Genomic DNA, 15,458 nt, shown 5'->3' with positions numbered 1-15,458 from the left:
GCTGCAGTACCAACGGAAGGGTCGGAATGAAGTACTTGTATGGCAAATTTTTTCATTTGACGAGTTATCTTTAAGAAATTTAACGTGGGTTGTTTTTATGCAAATGGTGTTACCTCCAAAGAAGTTGTCCGGATCGAAACAATAAGCGTTGCACCGAAGTTAATACTTTTCTTCTTTAATTTGTTGAGGGATACGTGATATGGACCAACGGTTAGTGACATATTTAGAGTTACAGGAATGGAAGCACAAAAGTGGACCCATCAAATACGAAAATTTTTGTAAACATAAAAGTTTTGATACCTTATTCAAAGTAGAGGTAAAATGTCTGTTGTTTTAAGCATGCAAATCTTTTGAAACCAATACTGATAGTCTACGACTATAAAATCGTTAAGAACAGTTCCCATTAGGCTGCGGCCGGATCTTAAAGATAGTTATTTTAGATCTATTCGGGTTTCAAAATAGTCCCAGAACACTACATAGTGCAGAGAGAAAATCGGGACCAGTTCGTTTACATTTTCTGATCTGTACACATAGTTGCCATAGCACATTCTAATCCGTTTTGGATACCATAAGAATCTAGCGAACGTAAAAACTCACGCACTCAATTCTCTTACTTAAACTTGTTTATCAGCATGTTTAATACATTAGTCTGTCATAGTGTAAATTGATTCTATAAATATTTCACATGCACTTTCTTTACAGCTAACCGCTAAACTACTACTTACGTCTTGATCCCGGTCGCTTTTGTTGTTCCGTGCCTAAACTCATTGCGCGTCCGAGTTCTCCGCGTACTTGCTTCAGTGACTTCAATATTTCATCAGGATCGCGACGCGCCACAGACGAACGACGTCTACCGACATAATACGAAGCTGGTGGCGGTTGCATTGCATCCTCTTCGCGTATCTTGTCGGGATCTTGAAATGAGGAGCGACGCGAACCGGGTAAAGAACGTGAAAAATCTTTACCCAATTGATATACTTCGACCTCGAGCGTCTCCGACTGCGAGGAACCACGCCGTGAGCCAGCCACCCAGGCGTGATCGGGATGTAGCAGTGAGGTGCAATCGCCGATCGAATCGACATCGTCCGATATGGAACGTTGCATATTGTAATCGCGTCGTAGTAGACGTGTTACATCGCCGCCCGGACAGCCGGCGGCAATGGAGCCGCGCGGTGAGACGCTCGGCGACTTTGACATGCTGATGCCGCGCAGCCCCTTCGGATCCTCCAGTCGACACCAGATGGCACGATCATCGAGAAAGGCCTGCTGCAGTTCGACACTGCATTCGCCCAGAAATATGGACTCGGTATGGGGTACAAGATCCCACAACTGTATGTCAATGTAGCGATCCATGAGGCTGTCGGCATTTATGTGTGGAAAGGTGAGCGTTGCATTCCAAATGGGATTCTGGGTGGGATGACTAACTTCGGTTTGTTGCACGCTGCCATCGCCGCTGCGGGGAGGAAAAGGTAAAGGTGATTAAAAATTTGTTAAGAAATAATTTGATTTCATAGAAAGGTATGGATTCAGGTTTTGGTGAGATTTTATTTCAGTGAATATAAGTAATATGAAAGTTAGATATAAATTGATCAATGATGATTAGTGGATGAAACTTTATGGAACATAAACGTACTCAGTATATTTTTCTGCGGAGTAAAAAATAAGAGAATGGATTGTGGTCAGCAAATTGACTCTTGCCTGCCATAAGTTCTGTTACGAGCTCAGGCCGTTATACAAGTTGTTTAAATGAGTTAAGCATCCACCCACTCTACCCGGGAAAACTGGCGCACCCCAATAAAACAGCTTAATTCACCACAGCTGATGACACTACAACACAACACCAAATTAAAACACACCACACCTGTACACCAACCCAACCAACAAAAGGAATGGACAATGGGAAAGCTGACACGATCTACACAAACCGCACATCAAAGAATTTTTTTGTGAAGTGAATTTTCTCTAATAATGGTGCCGGTTTACAAAATTTTATTCCAAATGAACACACTTGGCTTTCACTCAAGCCGCCAAACTTTTCGATCATTGATCAGTAGCCCAACACACAGTTTTTGTTGGTATTCACGACGCTGCTCCAACCATAGACTTTATAACACTCTCTAAAAGTTCAACTCTGAACACAAACTGTAGTACAATGGATTTAAATCTGTACTTCCAGAAGGCCAAACATCTGCAGCTATATTACTATTTAAGCCCCTTTTCACAGAGTGCCAAAATAGTGTTATGTACCGAATTCAGTTTAAAAGGTTTGAATAGGTTTCCAGAATTCATGAAAGTCTCGGTCTAATATAGTGAAACAAATTTTTATGCCCTGAACAGGGTATATTAAGTTTTTCACGAAGGTTGTAACTCCCAGAAGCAAGCGTCGGAGACCCTATAAGGTATATATATAAATGAACAGTAGTTGAGCTGAGTCGATTTAGCCATGTCCGTCTGTCCGCCTGTATATATACGAACTAGTCCCTCAGTTTTTAAGATATCCTTTTGAAATTTCGCAAACGTTATTTTCTCTTCAAGAAGCTGCTCATTTGTCGGAACTGCCGATATCGGACCACTATAATATATAGCTGCCATACAAACCGAACGATCAGAATCAAGTTCTGTATGGAAAACTTTCACATTTGACAAGATACATACACGAAATTTGGTATAAGTTATTGTTTATAGAAATAATGTAATATCGGAAGATTTTGTTCAGATCGGCTCACTATAACATATAGCTGCCATACAAACCGAACGATCGGAATCAAGGGCTTGTATGGAAAACTTTTGCCTTTGACGTGGTATCTTCACGAAATTTGACATGGATTACTGCTTAAGGTAATAATATAATCTCCGAAAAAATTGTTCGGATCGGGTTACTATAGCATAGGAACTGACCCTTCCATACAAACTGGACACATAGTTACTAAAAGAAATGCACCTGTGAAGAGTAAATAAGCTTCGGTGCAGTCGAAATTAACGTTTTTTCTTGTTTTGTAAAATTTCGTTTTTTTTATTCAACATAATTCCCTTTATGGTTGGTACATTGCTTATAGCGACCGTCCAACTTTTCAGTACCATTTTTGTAGTACGATTTGTCTTTACTTTAAAATACCGCTCAGTTTCGGCGATCAACTCCTCATTCGATAAAAGTTTCTACGCAGCGAGCATTCTTTTGAGATTTGATAACTGCTAGTAATTGCTGGTGGCCAGATTTGGAGTATATGGTGAATCCGGAAGTCATTCGAAGCCCAATTCAGGCATTTTTGCCAACTTTTTCGTTTACTTGTGGCACGGTGCATTGTCTTGGTGAAAGAGCAATTTCTTTATCATCAAATGCGACGATTTCGTTCATCATCTGTCCAATAACGCTATGTAGTAGTTGTTGTTGCTGTAGCAGCAGAAAACATTCCTGAACAAAATCGAGAAATGGTGCCAAGTTGACAGTCTTTGGCCGGACAAAAACTCGGGTCAGTTCCGATTACTTAGAAGTGACTGTCATGGGTACGGTATAATATACAAGTATAGTAGCCGCTTTTGATGGTCCTTCCGTTTTCAAAATCCCAAAATACTGAAGCCACGAGCTCACTTTTCGTGCGCAGTGCACTCAGATGACCGTCGACTAGATTTCGGAGTGAAAAGATAGAGCCATTTATCATAAAATGTCACATATCGACGCAAAAACTCGGGTTTATAACGCTTGAATATTTCCAATCACTGCTTCGTATCTTCAATTCGTCGTTGTTTTTGGTCAAAAGTGGGCTCGCGCTGCATCCACTTTGTACGGAGCTTTCTCATACCCTAATACGCGTGAATGATTTGACGAACACGTTCAGTTGATATCTTTAGAGTCATATTTTTTTATTAACTCGAACATAGCATAACAACAAAAAAAAATCGTTTGCTTTGAGAGAAAATATAACTATAAACGACACTGTTTTAATGCCTACTTCCCATTTGTATATTCATTAAAAGAATTAGTTATTAAAATGCGTAGATTAGTGTGTGATATGAGCTTTAGTTTCTTAATAAACAAGCAATGAACGGAAAATTTTATATTAAAAAAAAAAAACAAAAAAAATGCCGAGTTTGACTTTTTTTTTCTCGACTCTTACCATTTGGGTAAAATGCGCACTTTCGCATATGCCTCGGGTAGATTGCCATGTCCGTAGGCTTCGTCGCGCAGAGCCAGATCATCGGCGGCCATTAGTGAGACAACCAGCTCATTGCGTTCGGCATTATACCAGACTTGCAACTGTGCGCGCCCACTTACTTGCTTCTCGCGTGCAATTTGCTCCTAAATCATGAATTGTATTAATAGCGAGGGGAGAGGGGAAAAATACACATTTTAGTATCAAGTATGTAAATATAAAGTAGATAATTGTATAATTTATTTAATTAGTTTAAGACACTTTGGGTATACTTTTAGGCGTATTTACAAGATGCTTTTGATAGAAAATGATTTTACGTTTCATTTAAATAAGGAACAAGAGCATTAGGGCTGTGATGCTCTTATATAATCACTAGTTTATTATACATACATTATTCCACGGTATTTATGTGAGATATGCTGGTTTTGAAATTACTAAATTATTTGTGTTTGTTTGTTTGTCGTAATTGTTGTGTAGAAGGTTTCGCTGTGTTTAATTTTTGTTGTTAAATGCAGAGGTTAAATGCACTAAGGTTTAAGCATTTGGTAACGGTATATAAGGGCTGCTTTGTGTAATTTAATTTTTGTTATAGTTGGTGTATGTAAGTATGTTTATCTAAACAAAACAAAAATTAACACAAATTGGCAAATAAGTGATACAAATTAAATCAGAGCATACAAAACGAGGAGTTTGAGAAATGAAAAATAATATTTAATTTATTTGAGTCAATAACATCAAGTTACTGGTTTTATAGCTAAATATTGGTTTTATAACTAGACACAAAAATAAACGTGCGAATATATAAATTACACATACTAATAAAAGTCTTCGGTGATTTGTAAGAGCGGCTTAGCAAGTATATCGTCACCTAAGTTTTGGTTATAAAAGGTATATATATTTTAGTTATTATATCGGACAACGATTTTAAATTTTTTGTTGTTGATACGTAGTTTTGCATTGTAGGTGACGATATGTAAATACTAATATGAGCAAAAAATAGTAAGACTTTGTCAAAATTTTAAAATTTTTAGCTGGGCATATATTTCAATTTCAAAATCAATATATCGTGACGCCTATTATAAGATGTCATTGAGAGTCAAACTTCATGACCTAGTTCAGGGTATAAAAAAAATAATTTAAAATCGAAAGATTTATTTTTGGCCGAAAACTGGGTTTAAACTAAAAAAATATTTCATTAAACTAGTTTTTGATGACATTTATTAAATGAGTGTGTCAGTATTACAAATCAATATTTTTTTTTCTAAAATTTCGCCTAAAGTTTCAGTTTTTGTCTTAAAAACAATGATTCAAAGTATACAAGATCTCTATTCTTCATATAAACCGTGCCTAAATTATATTTCTTTTCCTTTTGTATAAAACATGGGATTTTTGATATATTGCATAAAACAAGTATGTAAATCAACAAATTTGGGATTTCGTAATAGTGATATTTTGAAATAAAATTATCCGCTCTACCAAAGTGATTTTGATATCTGTTTCCATAAAAACATGGCTTTAAGAGTTATACGCAATTAAAGTTATACATCGAGTGATTTATACCACACAAAGTGTTAAAGTGTTACTCATAACTTTTTAAATAATATATTTAAGAAAAAAATGAATAAGACTTTTTGTGTAGAGCGGAATATTTTGTACTAAAATATTACTTTTTGAAGGTTGTAGATTAATTTGGTTTGAAGGCAAACAATTTATTGCAAAAGATAAAAAAATTCCATATTAAATATATGGGAAAAGTGAAATGTTTAGGCGTGGCTTATTTGAAAAAATGTGAAATAAAATACCAAGTTGAGTATCGAACAAATTAGTGAAAATAAGTCAATGAAAGTTATCGTTCGTTTTGGTCAATTAAAGCTAATTTTAAATACACTATTAAAATTGTATAGGATTCAGGCATACATACGGACTCACACATATTTATATACAAAGATGAAAATAAGGAACCACTAAGAAAATATCTAGTATTTATTAATCATACAGCCGAAAATTATTTCGAAACTAACTCTCTATTAAAATTCTGGTCTAGAAATTTAAAAAACTCTAATTTTTTTTATATTTTCAAAGTTTAACTATTCAAGAATATGTGTACAAGAGGTTTTTTCAAAATTCAAATTATTTCCGGAGATATAGGCATTTTTCTGACCCGGCATCCAAACTGATTCGGCCGGAACTAATCGAACAAAAGACTTTACGCGAAACTTTAAACGCGTTTTTCTCAAAACTGAATTTTTCGGAACGATACCCACGATTTCTCAGGTTCTACTGGACCGATTTACTTGAAATTTTTATAGAGTCTTCTTTATAAGCTTGTCTATGGTTGGAACTAGCCCCATCCCCAAATTTTTATTTTTATTATTTTTAAAAATTCGAAATAGTCAGAAAAAGTGATCCAAAAAAACTTTTTTTTTCAGGCAGTCGCCATTTTGTGAAAAAAAAATTTTCCCACTTTTCTGTAGTTCCGGCCATTGCGACATTATTCTAGATTAATAATCTTTTTTTTTGGTTTCAGATAACTAGGAGGGTTGAAATCATGGGTATGGTCACGTGGAAATTTTTAGAGACCCCCCACTTCATCAGCTCATAATTTTTTAAAGTTTTAACATTTTTTAGTTTTTAATTTTTTTCTGTACTCTTCTAAAATTAACAAATATCTGATAAAAAAATGGATAGTAAAAATATTAATTGCCTTTTTTTACGACACTTTACCAAACACTACCTGAAATTCATGCTTCTAGACCAGAACACCCCCTTAATTGCTCGAATGTTTTTTAATGTTTTCTTATTTTCAGCTCTTTATATAAATTAATATGAGTATATTTTTTGTAGTCCTTTGCAAAGAATATCTCCTAATTAAGTACGAAAAATATTTGAAATTGGTGTAAAGTATTTAAAAAAAAAAAAAATATAAATAAAATTAATATTTAATATATTAGGTCTAGACACCAAGAGATGGCGTTACTTGATTATTCCATTACTTCAATAATCCAAACATGCGTTTAGAAAGCTGCTGTCTTGTGCGTCTTTTTTCAGCATTTGACATTAATTTGAAGTGTAAACAATAACTTGTTTACCCTGAACACGCCTAGGCTTTCAGTGCTTTAGATATGATTATGAAATTTGGCACACGCTCGCTTCTTGCCAAGGAGCTGCTTTCGTGTTTGTCGTAACCAACGATAACGGGCAACTCTAGCATTTAGCTGACGTACAAACTGACCGATCCAACTCAAGTCCTTATCTATGAAACTTTTTGATTTGAAAAGTTATCGTCACGAAGTTTAATATATCAGAAATCGTCACGTAAATTAAACAGTCAACATTAAGGTAATCTGTGAAGGGTATTACAGCTTCGCTGCAATCGAAGTTAACGTTTTTTTGGTTTTCTCTCAAATATGTCAAATTTCTAGCATGAAAAAAGATTTTTGTGGCAGCTTTTCCTCACTAATTTAATATGATGAAAACATAGCCGCATATCATCATATTTCAGTGGAAGTTTATGTTGAAAACCCTTCAGCTGAGCGAATGTGCCAAAAGTAGTTTAGACGACTTCAAAGTGGGTATTTTGGCTTAGAACACGAAACCCGACATGGGTGGCAAAAAGTTTGAAGACGAGGAAGCTCAATTAAGGCATGGTTTCAGTCTGAACCTCCGAAAAATTACTGATTTTCGCGATTTTGTTTATGAAGGTTGTAACCAACTAGTCAGTCCGATTTTTTGTTTATAAATAAATACATTCTTAACAAATGCAAAATAATTTTTTTTATGTTTCTTTATTGGGCGTATAATAGTTAAATAAATTGTTGAAATGACACGTAAAAAAAAGGTCCTGTACGATGTCCACGATTGCGGCCGCAATTTTGGTCTGAAACAAAATTTCAAAAAGATTATTAATCTGTAGGAAAGTCGCTATCGCGCTAAGGAACCTTTTTTTGTTTTGTTTTTTTGAAATTTTACAAAATGGCGGCCGTTTGAATAAAAATAGTAAGATTTCAAAAAAGAAATAAATGCTTCCATAGTGCGAAAGTGAAAGACTTTAAAAATGTTTTCTCCAAATTGGAACTAGATATCTTCAAAACTCTTCACCATTCTGAGAAAAACGCGTTTAAAAATTGGAGTCGCTATGTTCCCCACTCTGTTCCCTTTCTGCATGAAAGACTTTGGCGACAGCAATAGTTTGTATTTCGATTTCAAAATTTGAGAAAATGTTTATTATAGTGTATACTATCCGATAAAGCAACAAAAAAGAAAATCGATTTCCCGAAAATTTCACACTGAGACGATCCATTTAAGACTACTGAAGACTTTGTCAAATACAAGAAGAGCTCGCAGTATATATGAGAGTCACTCGAACGGTCATTTCAAAACATTCAAAAACAGCCATAGATATTATAAAGCAAGTAAATTAAGGTCTCGAAACTTTGGATTGCAGCCAAGAAACGTTTAAAGACGATTTTGTATATCAGAAATGCTATTTGAACGCTTGAAAAGAAGTAATTTTTGCATAGGATTTTGACTTCTTCCTCTTTATTGGAGTGGTCACTGGTTATGCAGTTATAGCTGAGAATATGATTTTGACTGGTTATGAAAAATGGATGCAAATGGCAAGCTGTGGCTGGGTGAAACCCTAAATGGAGAAGACCGGTTAAAAGCTATTTGGAAAACAGCGGTTGGGAAATTTTCACACTCGCATCATTGCATAAACCTATATTCTTCCGATTATAGCATGACCTGCCACATCAGCAGAGAGTATCAAAAATTGGCTTTATAATTCTTCCGGTGCCGTTCTATGGAGATGGAATCCAAAAATTGCTAGAAAAATGGAAAAATGTTATAGCTTTCGATGGGCTATACATTAAATACAACAATTGGAAATGATTTTCTTAAATAACCGTTAAATTTAGTTTTAGACAATATTAAAGTTTTAGATTCACTATTTCGTTGTTATCTAGTTCCCGTCAGGGTGGTAAGGTTCAGATAAGTTTTCTCGAGGTCATCCAACGGTAGGAACGGCCTAGCAGACGTCCTGTTTTGAAGGGTCGGACCATTGGAAGAGGGGTGCCAGATGTGTATGGTCAGGTGGGTATGCAAAGAGGTGGTTAGAGTCATGCGGGGACTCGTTGTATCCTGGACATATATTTGACATGGCGGGATTGCTTCTAGATAAGTAGGAGTATAACCTGCTGCTGTATCAAGAACGAAGCAGCGCAAAGGGATGTTTTATATTTTAGTTTAGGTACTGTGTTGGTCATACGACAAGGTATAGAGGTGTGCCAACAAATGGTGTAGCATATTTTTGTACCATAAAGTCTTCCCTACGTTTTCACCGAAAAAAACGTTGATTTTTAACTTTTCAGGTAGTTTCTGTAACTTTAAATAAATGCATAGTATTACACTAAAATATTACTTTTAATATAATGGCTTACCGCTGGCCAGGTTTTGTGCTGAATTTTGCACGATTACATCAGCTTTTCATACATAACTTAACCACAGCAATATTGCCAACTTAAACTGCCGCCCAAATAATACAAAAATGCGCACTCAAGCGCACACTACAGTGGCATTGAGCGGCAACCAATAAACATACTACCAATCCGCACGCACGCACTAGCCAAACCCCGCAATTCGTGCAATTCGTGCTCGCCTTTAGCCATATTTATTTCGGCTTTGAATATAACATATGCCGTTATTTGAAAATAGGATGTGGACTAAGCTCTACGCGCCACCATCACATAATAAATGTACATATGTATACAGGCAGCGCATATATTGTATTGCGACTATAAGCAAAATACTGGATCAAGCTGCTTGTTGTCTGCTCAAATGCCCGGCAGCCATATTCAGCACAATAACGGGCTTATTTGAATGTAATACTAAGCGCTCGTTGCAGTTTATTGTTCTGCCTTGCGTGCGTTTTGTTGTTTTTCGCTCTGGCACTACTTTGATATCGGTTCATCTGCCATTCGAATGCTTATATTGCTTTGAAAGCGGGCATTACTGCAACTTTTGGGTGCCTTCGCCTAAATGTAGGCAATGATTATTCCATTTGATATTTATAATGCCCATCTCGATTATAGGATGCTGATAGTAGTTGGTTGCTGGCATTGTCCTTACAACGGCAGTAATATATAGGTTTATTGTCTATGGTATAAACATATGTTTGTTCGTAAATAACACTGTGGTAGTGTACTCAGACTTGGTGAGTGTGTCGATTGTGCCCTTTTGCCAACTTGTTTGTGCACAATAAATTTTGGCTCACTATTTTGCGATATTGTACTGTTCTCATATTGCCGACTGCCACTCGTCTATCAATAATAAATAAATTCGTTCTACGTGTTATTGTGTTGACAGACAAGCCATGGACATGATATTATCGTAATTCTTCAGCTGCTTACACTGAAGGTCAAGTGAGCTTTTTAATGGATTGTATATTACTTGTTTTCTTCTTTCATTTGAACGATATTGAGTGTTGAGGCTTGTAGGGTATTCATGAGAGGGGTTTGGAAAATATTTATTGTCGTCGCTTGGGTTTGCTGGTTGACTGGTACAAAAGCTGCAGCAGAAAAGGGGAGTGTGTAGTTATTTCGAAAATATTTAAAGTCTGGTGAGATAGTGGTATTTATACAGTTTTCATATTTTATTATCTATAATCTATAATTTATAACCTATAATCTTTAATCTATAATCTATGATCTGTAATCTATAATCTGTATAATCTATAATCTATATAATCTATAATCAATTATCTATAATCTATAATCTATAATCTATAATCTATAATCTTTAATCTATAATCTATAATCTATAATCTATAATCTATAATCTATAATCTATAATCTGTAATCTATAATCTATAATTTATAATCTTTAATTTATAATCTATAATTTATAATCCATAATCTGTAATCTATAATCTATAAATTATTATCTATAATCTATAATCTATAATATATAATCTATAATCTATAATCTATAATCTATAATCTATAATCTATAATCTATAATTTATAGTCTATAATCTATAATATATAACCTATAATCTATAATCTATAATCAATAATCTATAATCTATAATTTATAATCTATAATCTATAATCTATAATCTATAATCTATAATCTATAATCTATAATCTATAATCTATAATCTATAATCTATAATCTATAATCTATAATCTATAATCTATAATCTATAATCTATAATCTATAATCTATAATCTATAATCTATAATCTATAATCTATAATCTATAATCTATAATCTATAATCTATAATCTATAATCTATAATCTATAATCTATAATCTATAATCTATAATCTATAATCTATAATCTATAATCTATAATCTATAATCTATAATCTATAATCTATAATCTATAATCTATAATCTATAATCTATAATCTATAATCTATAATCTTTAATCTATAATCTATAATCCATAATCTATAATCTATAATATATAATTTTTAATCTATAATTTATAATAACCTTTAATCTATAAACTATAATCTATAATCTATCTTTATACTTTGTTTAACTTTATCTACGTCAATTAACGGAATTGTTCTCTCCCGCTATTTAAATTATTAAGTCAACTTATTCTTATGAAAATTTTCTTCTAGAAGTTTCTTCCACTTGCATTCCCATCCATATACTTGCATGTCTAGCAGACGCTTGATTGTGTAAGCAAAATTCTAAGCAGCTTACATGTCACGTATACGCCCTGTCAACAGCGGCGAACTCACTCAGGCGACTACATTAGTTGAAAGATACTTAAGTACGTACACTTGTAATAGATTGGTGGCACGTGTTGATGCATATATACATATACAAGTACACATATATGTACATGCACTTTCAATAAAATTTATATAAACTGTGAGACTGTGACTAAACACAGACCCATAAAATGATTAAATTTGGCATTTGCATATACTTGTATCAACCTACACGCTTGTACTGCTACTCACATCTAACGGTACACATGAACATATTTATTTGAGCAAGATACATATATAAATAGCTCAAAGCGTTAATATGGATGACTTACAAGTCCCCCAGTGTAGCCTTATAGCCATTTCGGCAACCTGTTGCTTGTTCGCAGCACCATAAATGGCATGTCTTGTTTGCTCATTTCAAGCTCAGCACATTTCCGGCCGGCAAAGTTGTTAAAGCAAAAGTTGTTTTTGCTTATCTTAACGTGTGTGGCGAAGCGTTGGGTATGGTGTTGCCTGCTGGCGCAAAACTTTCTAAATTAATGGCTTACACGGTTGACACCTGTCAGTGCGTTTGACAGTTTTTTGATACATTCAAACAAAAATCAATGGCAATAATTGTGGCATAAACATACAAACGGGGCACAATGGCAGACTTCCAGACGCCACTCAATTGGAAAAAAATGTGAGAATGTTATAATAAGGGAGAAGGAGGAGTGAAGTGCGATGAAAGGGAAGACATTTGAGCGCAAGATTCGGGGAGAAGTTTGTCGAAGGCATAACGTCTTTGTGTGCTATTTTAATGTCAGCAAGATGCTTCAGTACGAATTTATCAGTGACCACTTCACAGTTTAGTCATTTTAACAAAGTCCAACGAATTATTTAAGTTACTAACTTTTATGGTCATTACGTTTTGAATGCTTGGAGTTATGAATAAATAGATTCGGTATAAGTTAAACTCCTTTTCATTATCTTTTATTTTTCTTTTACTTATCTGCTATTTGTCTCTTGTCTTCTCTTAATGATCGATTAACTAGTATTATCTATTTATTATCTGTTATCTATTATATCCTATCTATCCTTTATGTCGTAGCATGTATACAAAGTTGACTTATACCATCAAAAATGACTCGGACTGGTGTATTTAAACTGTAATAACGATGAAAAAGCGAAAAAGTTAAAGAAACAGTACTTGAAAATCATCGTGCTGGCAGCAGAGCGACACCAGAGGGTCGCAAAATCGCTTACGGATTGACTCAACATATTTTGGTCCAGTAAAAGTTCCAAAAGAGTGGCTTGACAACGTGCTTGAGGACCTTGCTTTCATCAAACTCATTATTACTGAAGAATAAGGACACTCCAAAAATGTGCTGAATTCCAAAAAAAAATACGCCAAAAATCAAGGTAATCCTCATCGTTTACTTTGTTACCGTTTTTTGTTCCACCACCAGAGAAATTATGAATGTTTTTTGGCGTATATGTATGATATTTTGTCTTAAACTACCGGATTTGTGGGTAGAAAATTCTTGGATTTTCACAACGCTGGTGCGTTCTCATATTCAAGCTTGATTGCCACTGATTTTTTGGACAAACGCGACGTGAGAGTTATCGCTCAACCACGGTATTCGCCAGATTTGATTCCCTATTAACCTAACACATGGCTGATCTAGAGTGTTAGATCTGTTGCAGTAATTTTTGAAGTCATAGAAAAGAAGAAACTACTGTGTCGAACTTATAAATTAGCAAAACACTTTGTAGCCAGTAAACATTTGCACAGGCGTTTAATTTCCATTCATGTCGCAAAGTATGCGATCTCAAGGGTTTAAGTCTTGACCTCCCAAACGCGGGATAGTCAAGAAGGAAGTCATTGACATCAATAGGGCAATGGCATGTTAAAAGTCCCACAATTAGAGAGAGGCTAGCCTTACTAGCCACAAAGGTTTCTTGAGATCAAAAGAAAAGCTTTGATGACTATGTACGGATGTTCTTGTCTGGCCAAGATTCCGCAAAGAAGCTATGAATACCGACCCGCAGCCATTCTTCCGGTAGCGACTCTAGGGTGCCCTTCCTTGCTAGCACATCAGCTTTACAATTTCCTGCTATTCCGCTGTGGCCTGGCACCCATATTAGCCTTATCACAAACGCACTCAATGCTGTTGATAGCGAGGTTAGGCACTCCTTTACCAACATTGAACTCACTGTTAATGTGCTCAAGGCTAGTATCGCGGCTATGCTATCTGAGTGGATTGCAACTTCTCTGTAAGATCCTGCACGCCGGAGCAGCAAATCTACTGCTACTTTAATAGCTGCAACTTCGACTTGGAAGACACTGCAATAGTCAGGAAGTCTGAAGCTGGAGTTGGTAGAGAGCTCCTGTTAGTAAACTCCACCACCAACCTTTCCCAAAGCTTTGACAAATCCGAAAAGAAGCTCTTCCAGAGTCCTTAACCACATAAAGTCTCCATAGAACATAATGGGCTTGACTATGGTGTCGTAGAGCCTGAGGAATACTTTCGGTGAGGGACCTCACCTTTTGCAAATATATAGAGTAGTTTAAGACAATCGATGCTTTTCCATGAACGATTCTTGGCGGGTTACGCGCCATGATGGACACATTCAATTAAAAGTCATTCGCTGCAGGCCATATCAGCCAAGGCTTAGAACGAGTGTATGGAAAACTGTGTTAAGTGTTGTATGTATGTATGAATTAGCATAAAAGGGACTATTTTGAAGACGCTGTTAAATATTTCTATGAAAATACAATATACAAGTATGAAAATGTTTTTTTGTTTTTAATCCGGGTCAAATTTGATCAGAATATAAATTTGTAATTTTTGATAAAATTCGTCGAGAATTTAAGTTGACGTCAATTCAAACAAAAAAAAAAAAAACAAGAAAAAACGCTGCACTGAAGCTAATATACCCTTCACAGTTGCATTTCTTTTAGTAACTATGTGTTCAGTTTATAAGGAAGCTATATGCTATAGTAATCCCATCTGAATAATTTTTCCGGAGATTATATTATTATAAGCAGTACTCCATGTCTGAACGTCAATGCGAAAGTTTTTACAAGAACTTGATTCTGATCATTACTATATGCTATATTCGGTCGATTGAACAATTTCTTCGGAGATTACGTTGTTGCCTTAGAAAATAATCTGTACCAAATTTCGTAAATATATCTTGTCAAATGTGAAAGTTTTCCATACGAGAATTTGATTCCGATCGTTCAGTTTGTATGGCAGCTATTTGTAAAAGTGATCCGATATCGGCAATTCCGACAAATGAGCAGCTTCTTGAAGAGAAAATGGCGTTTGCAAAATTTCAAAACGATATCTTGAATACTAAGGGACTAGTTCGTATATATACAGACGGACGGACAGACAGGCAGTCGGACATGGCTAAATCGACTCAGCTCAACATACTGATCATTTATATATATACTTTATAGGGTCTCCGACGCTTCCTTCTGGGTGTTACAAACTTCGTGGCAAACTTAATATACATTGTTCAGGGTATAATAAATAAATTTTTAACTTTATACATATGTGTAATAATTTTCTATCAGTTGTGAAATAAAAAAA

General features: G+C 35.0%; 1 protein-coding gene across 6 annotated transcripts in view; it reads right to left on the bottom strand.

Annotated features, from left to right (window-relative positions):
* The window catches only part of LOC126762568 (regulating synaptic membrane exocytosis protein 2), a 421,139-nt gene that overhangs the window by 42,744 nt on the left and 362,937 nt on the right, over positions 1-15,458 (bottom strand). For all 6 annotated transcript variants that reach the window (XR_007667481.1, XM_050479418.1, XM_050479416.1 and 3 more), the window contains 2 exons: positions 4,116-4,297; positions 726-1,453 (listed from right to left, as the gene is read on the bottom strand). Coding sequence is in view for 5 of the 6 variants with exons in the window: in XM_050479418.1 (XP_050335375.1) it covers positions 726-1,453; positions 4,116-4,297 (910 nt within the window). In the remaining variant the exon portion in view is untranslated. The remainder of the gene's footprint in view (positions 1-725; positions 1,454-4,115; positions 4,298-15,458) is intronic.

Source organism: Bactrocera neohumeralis, chromosome 6 (assembly GCF_024586455.1).
Source record: "Bactrocera neohumeralis isolate Rockhampton chromosome 6, APGP_CSIRO_Bneo_wtdbg2-racon-allhic-juicebox.fasta_v2, whole genome shotgun sequence".
Lineage (NCBI taxonomy): Eukaryota > Metazoa > Arthropoda > Insecta > Diptera > Tephritidae > Bactrocera > Bactrocera neohumeralis.
This window is presented reverse-complemented; position numbering and strand designations above follow the sequence as displayed.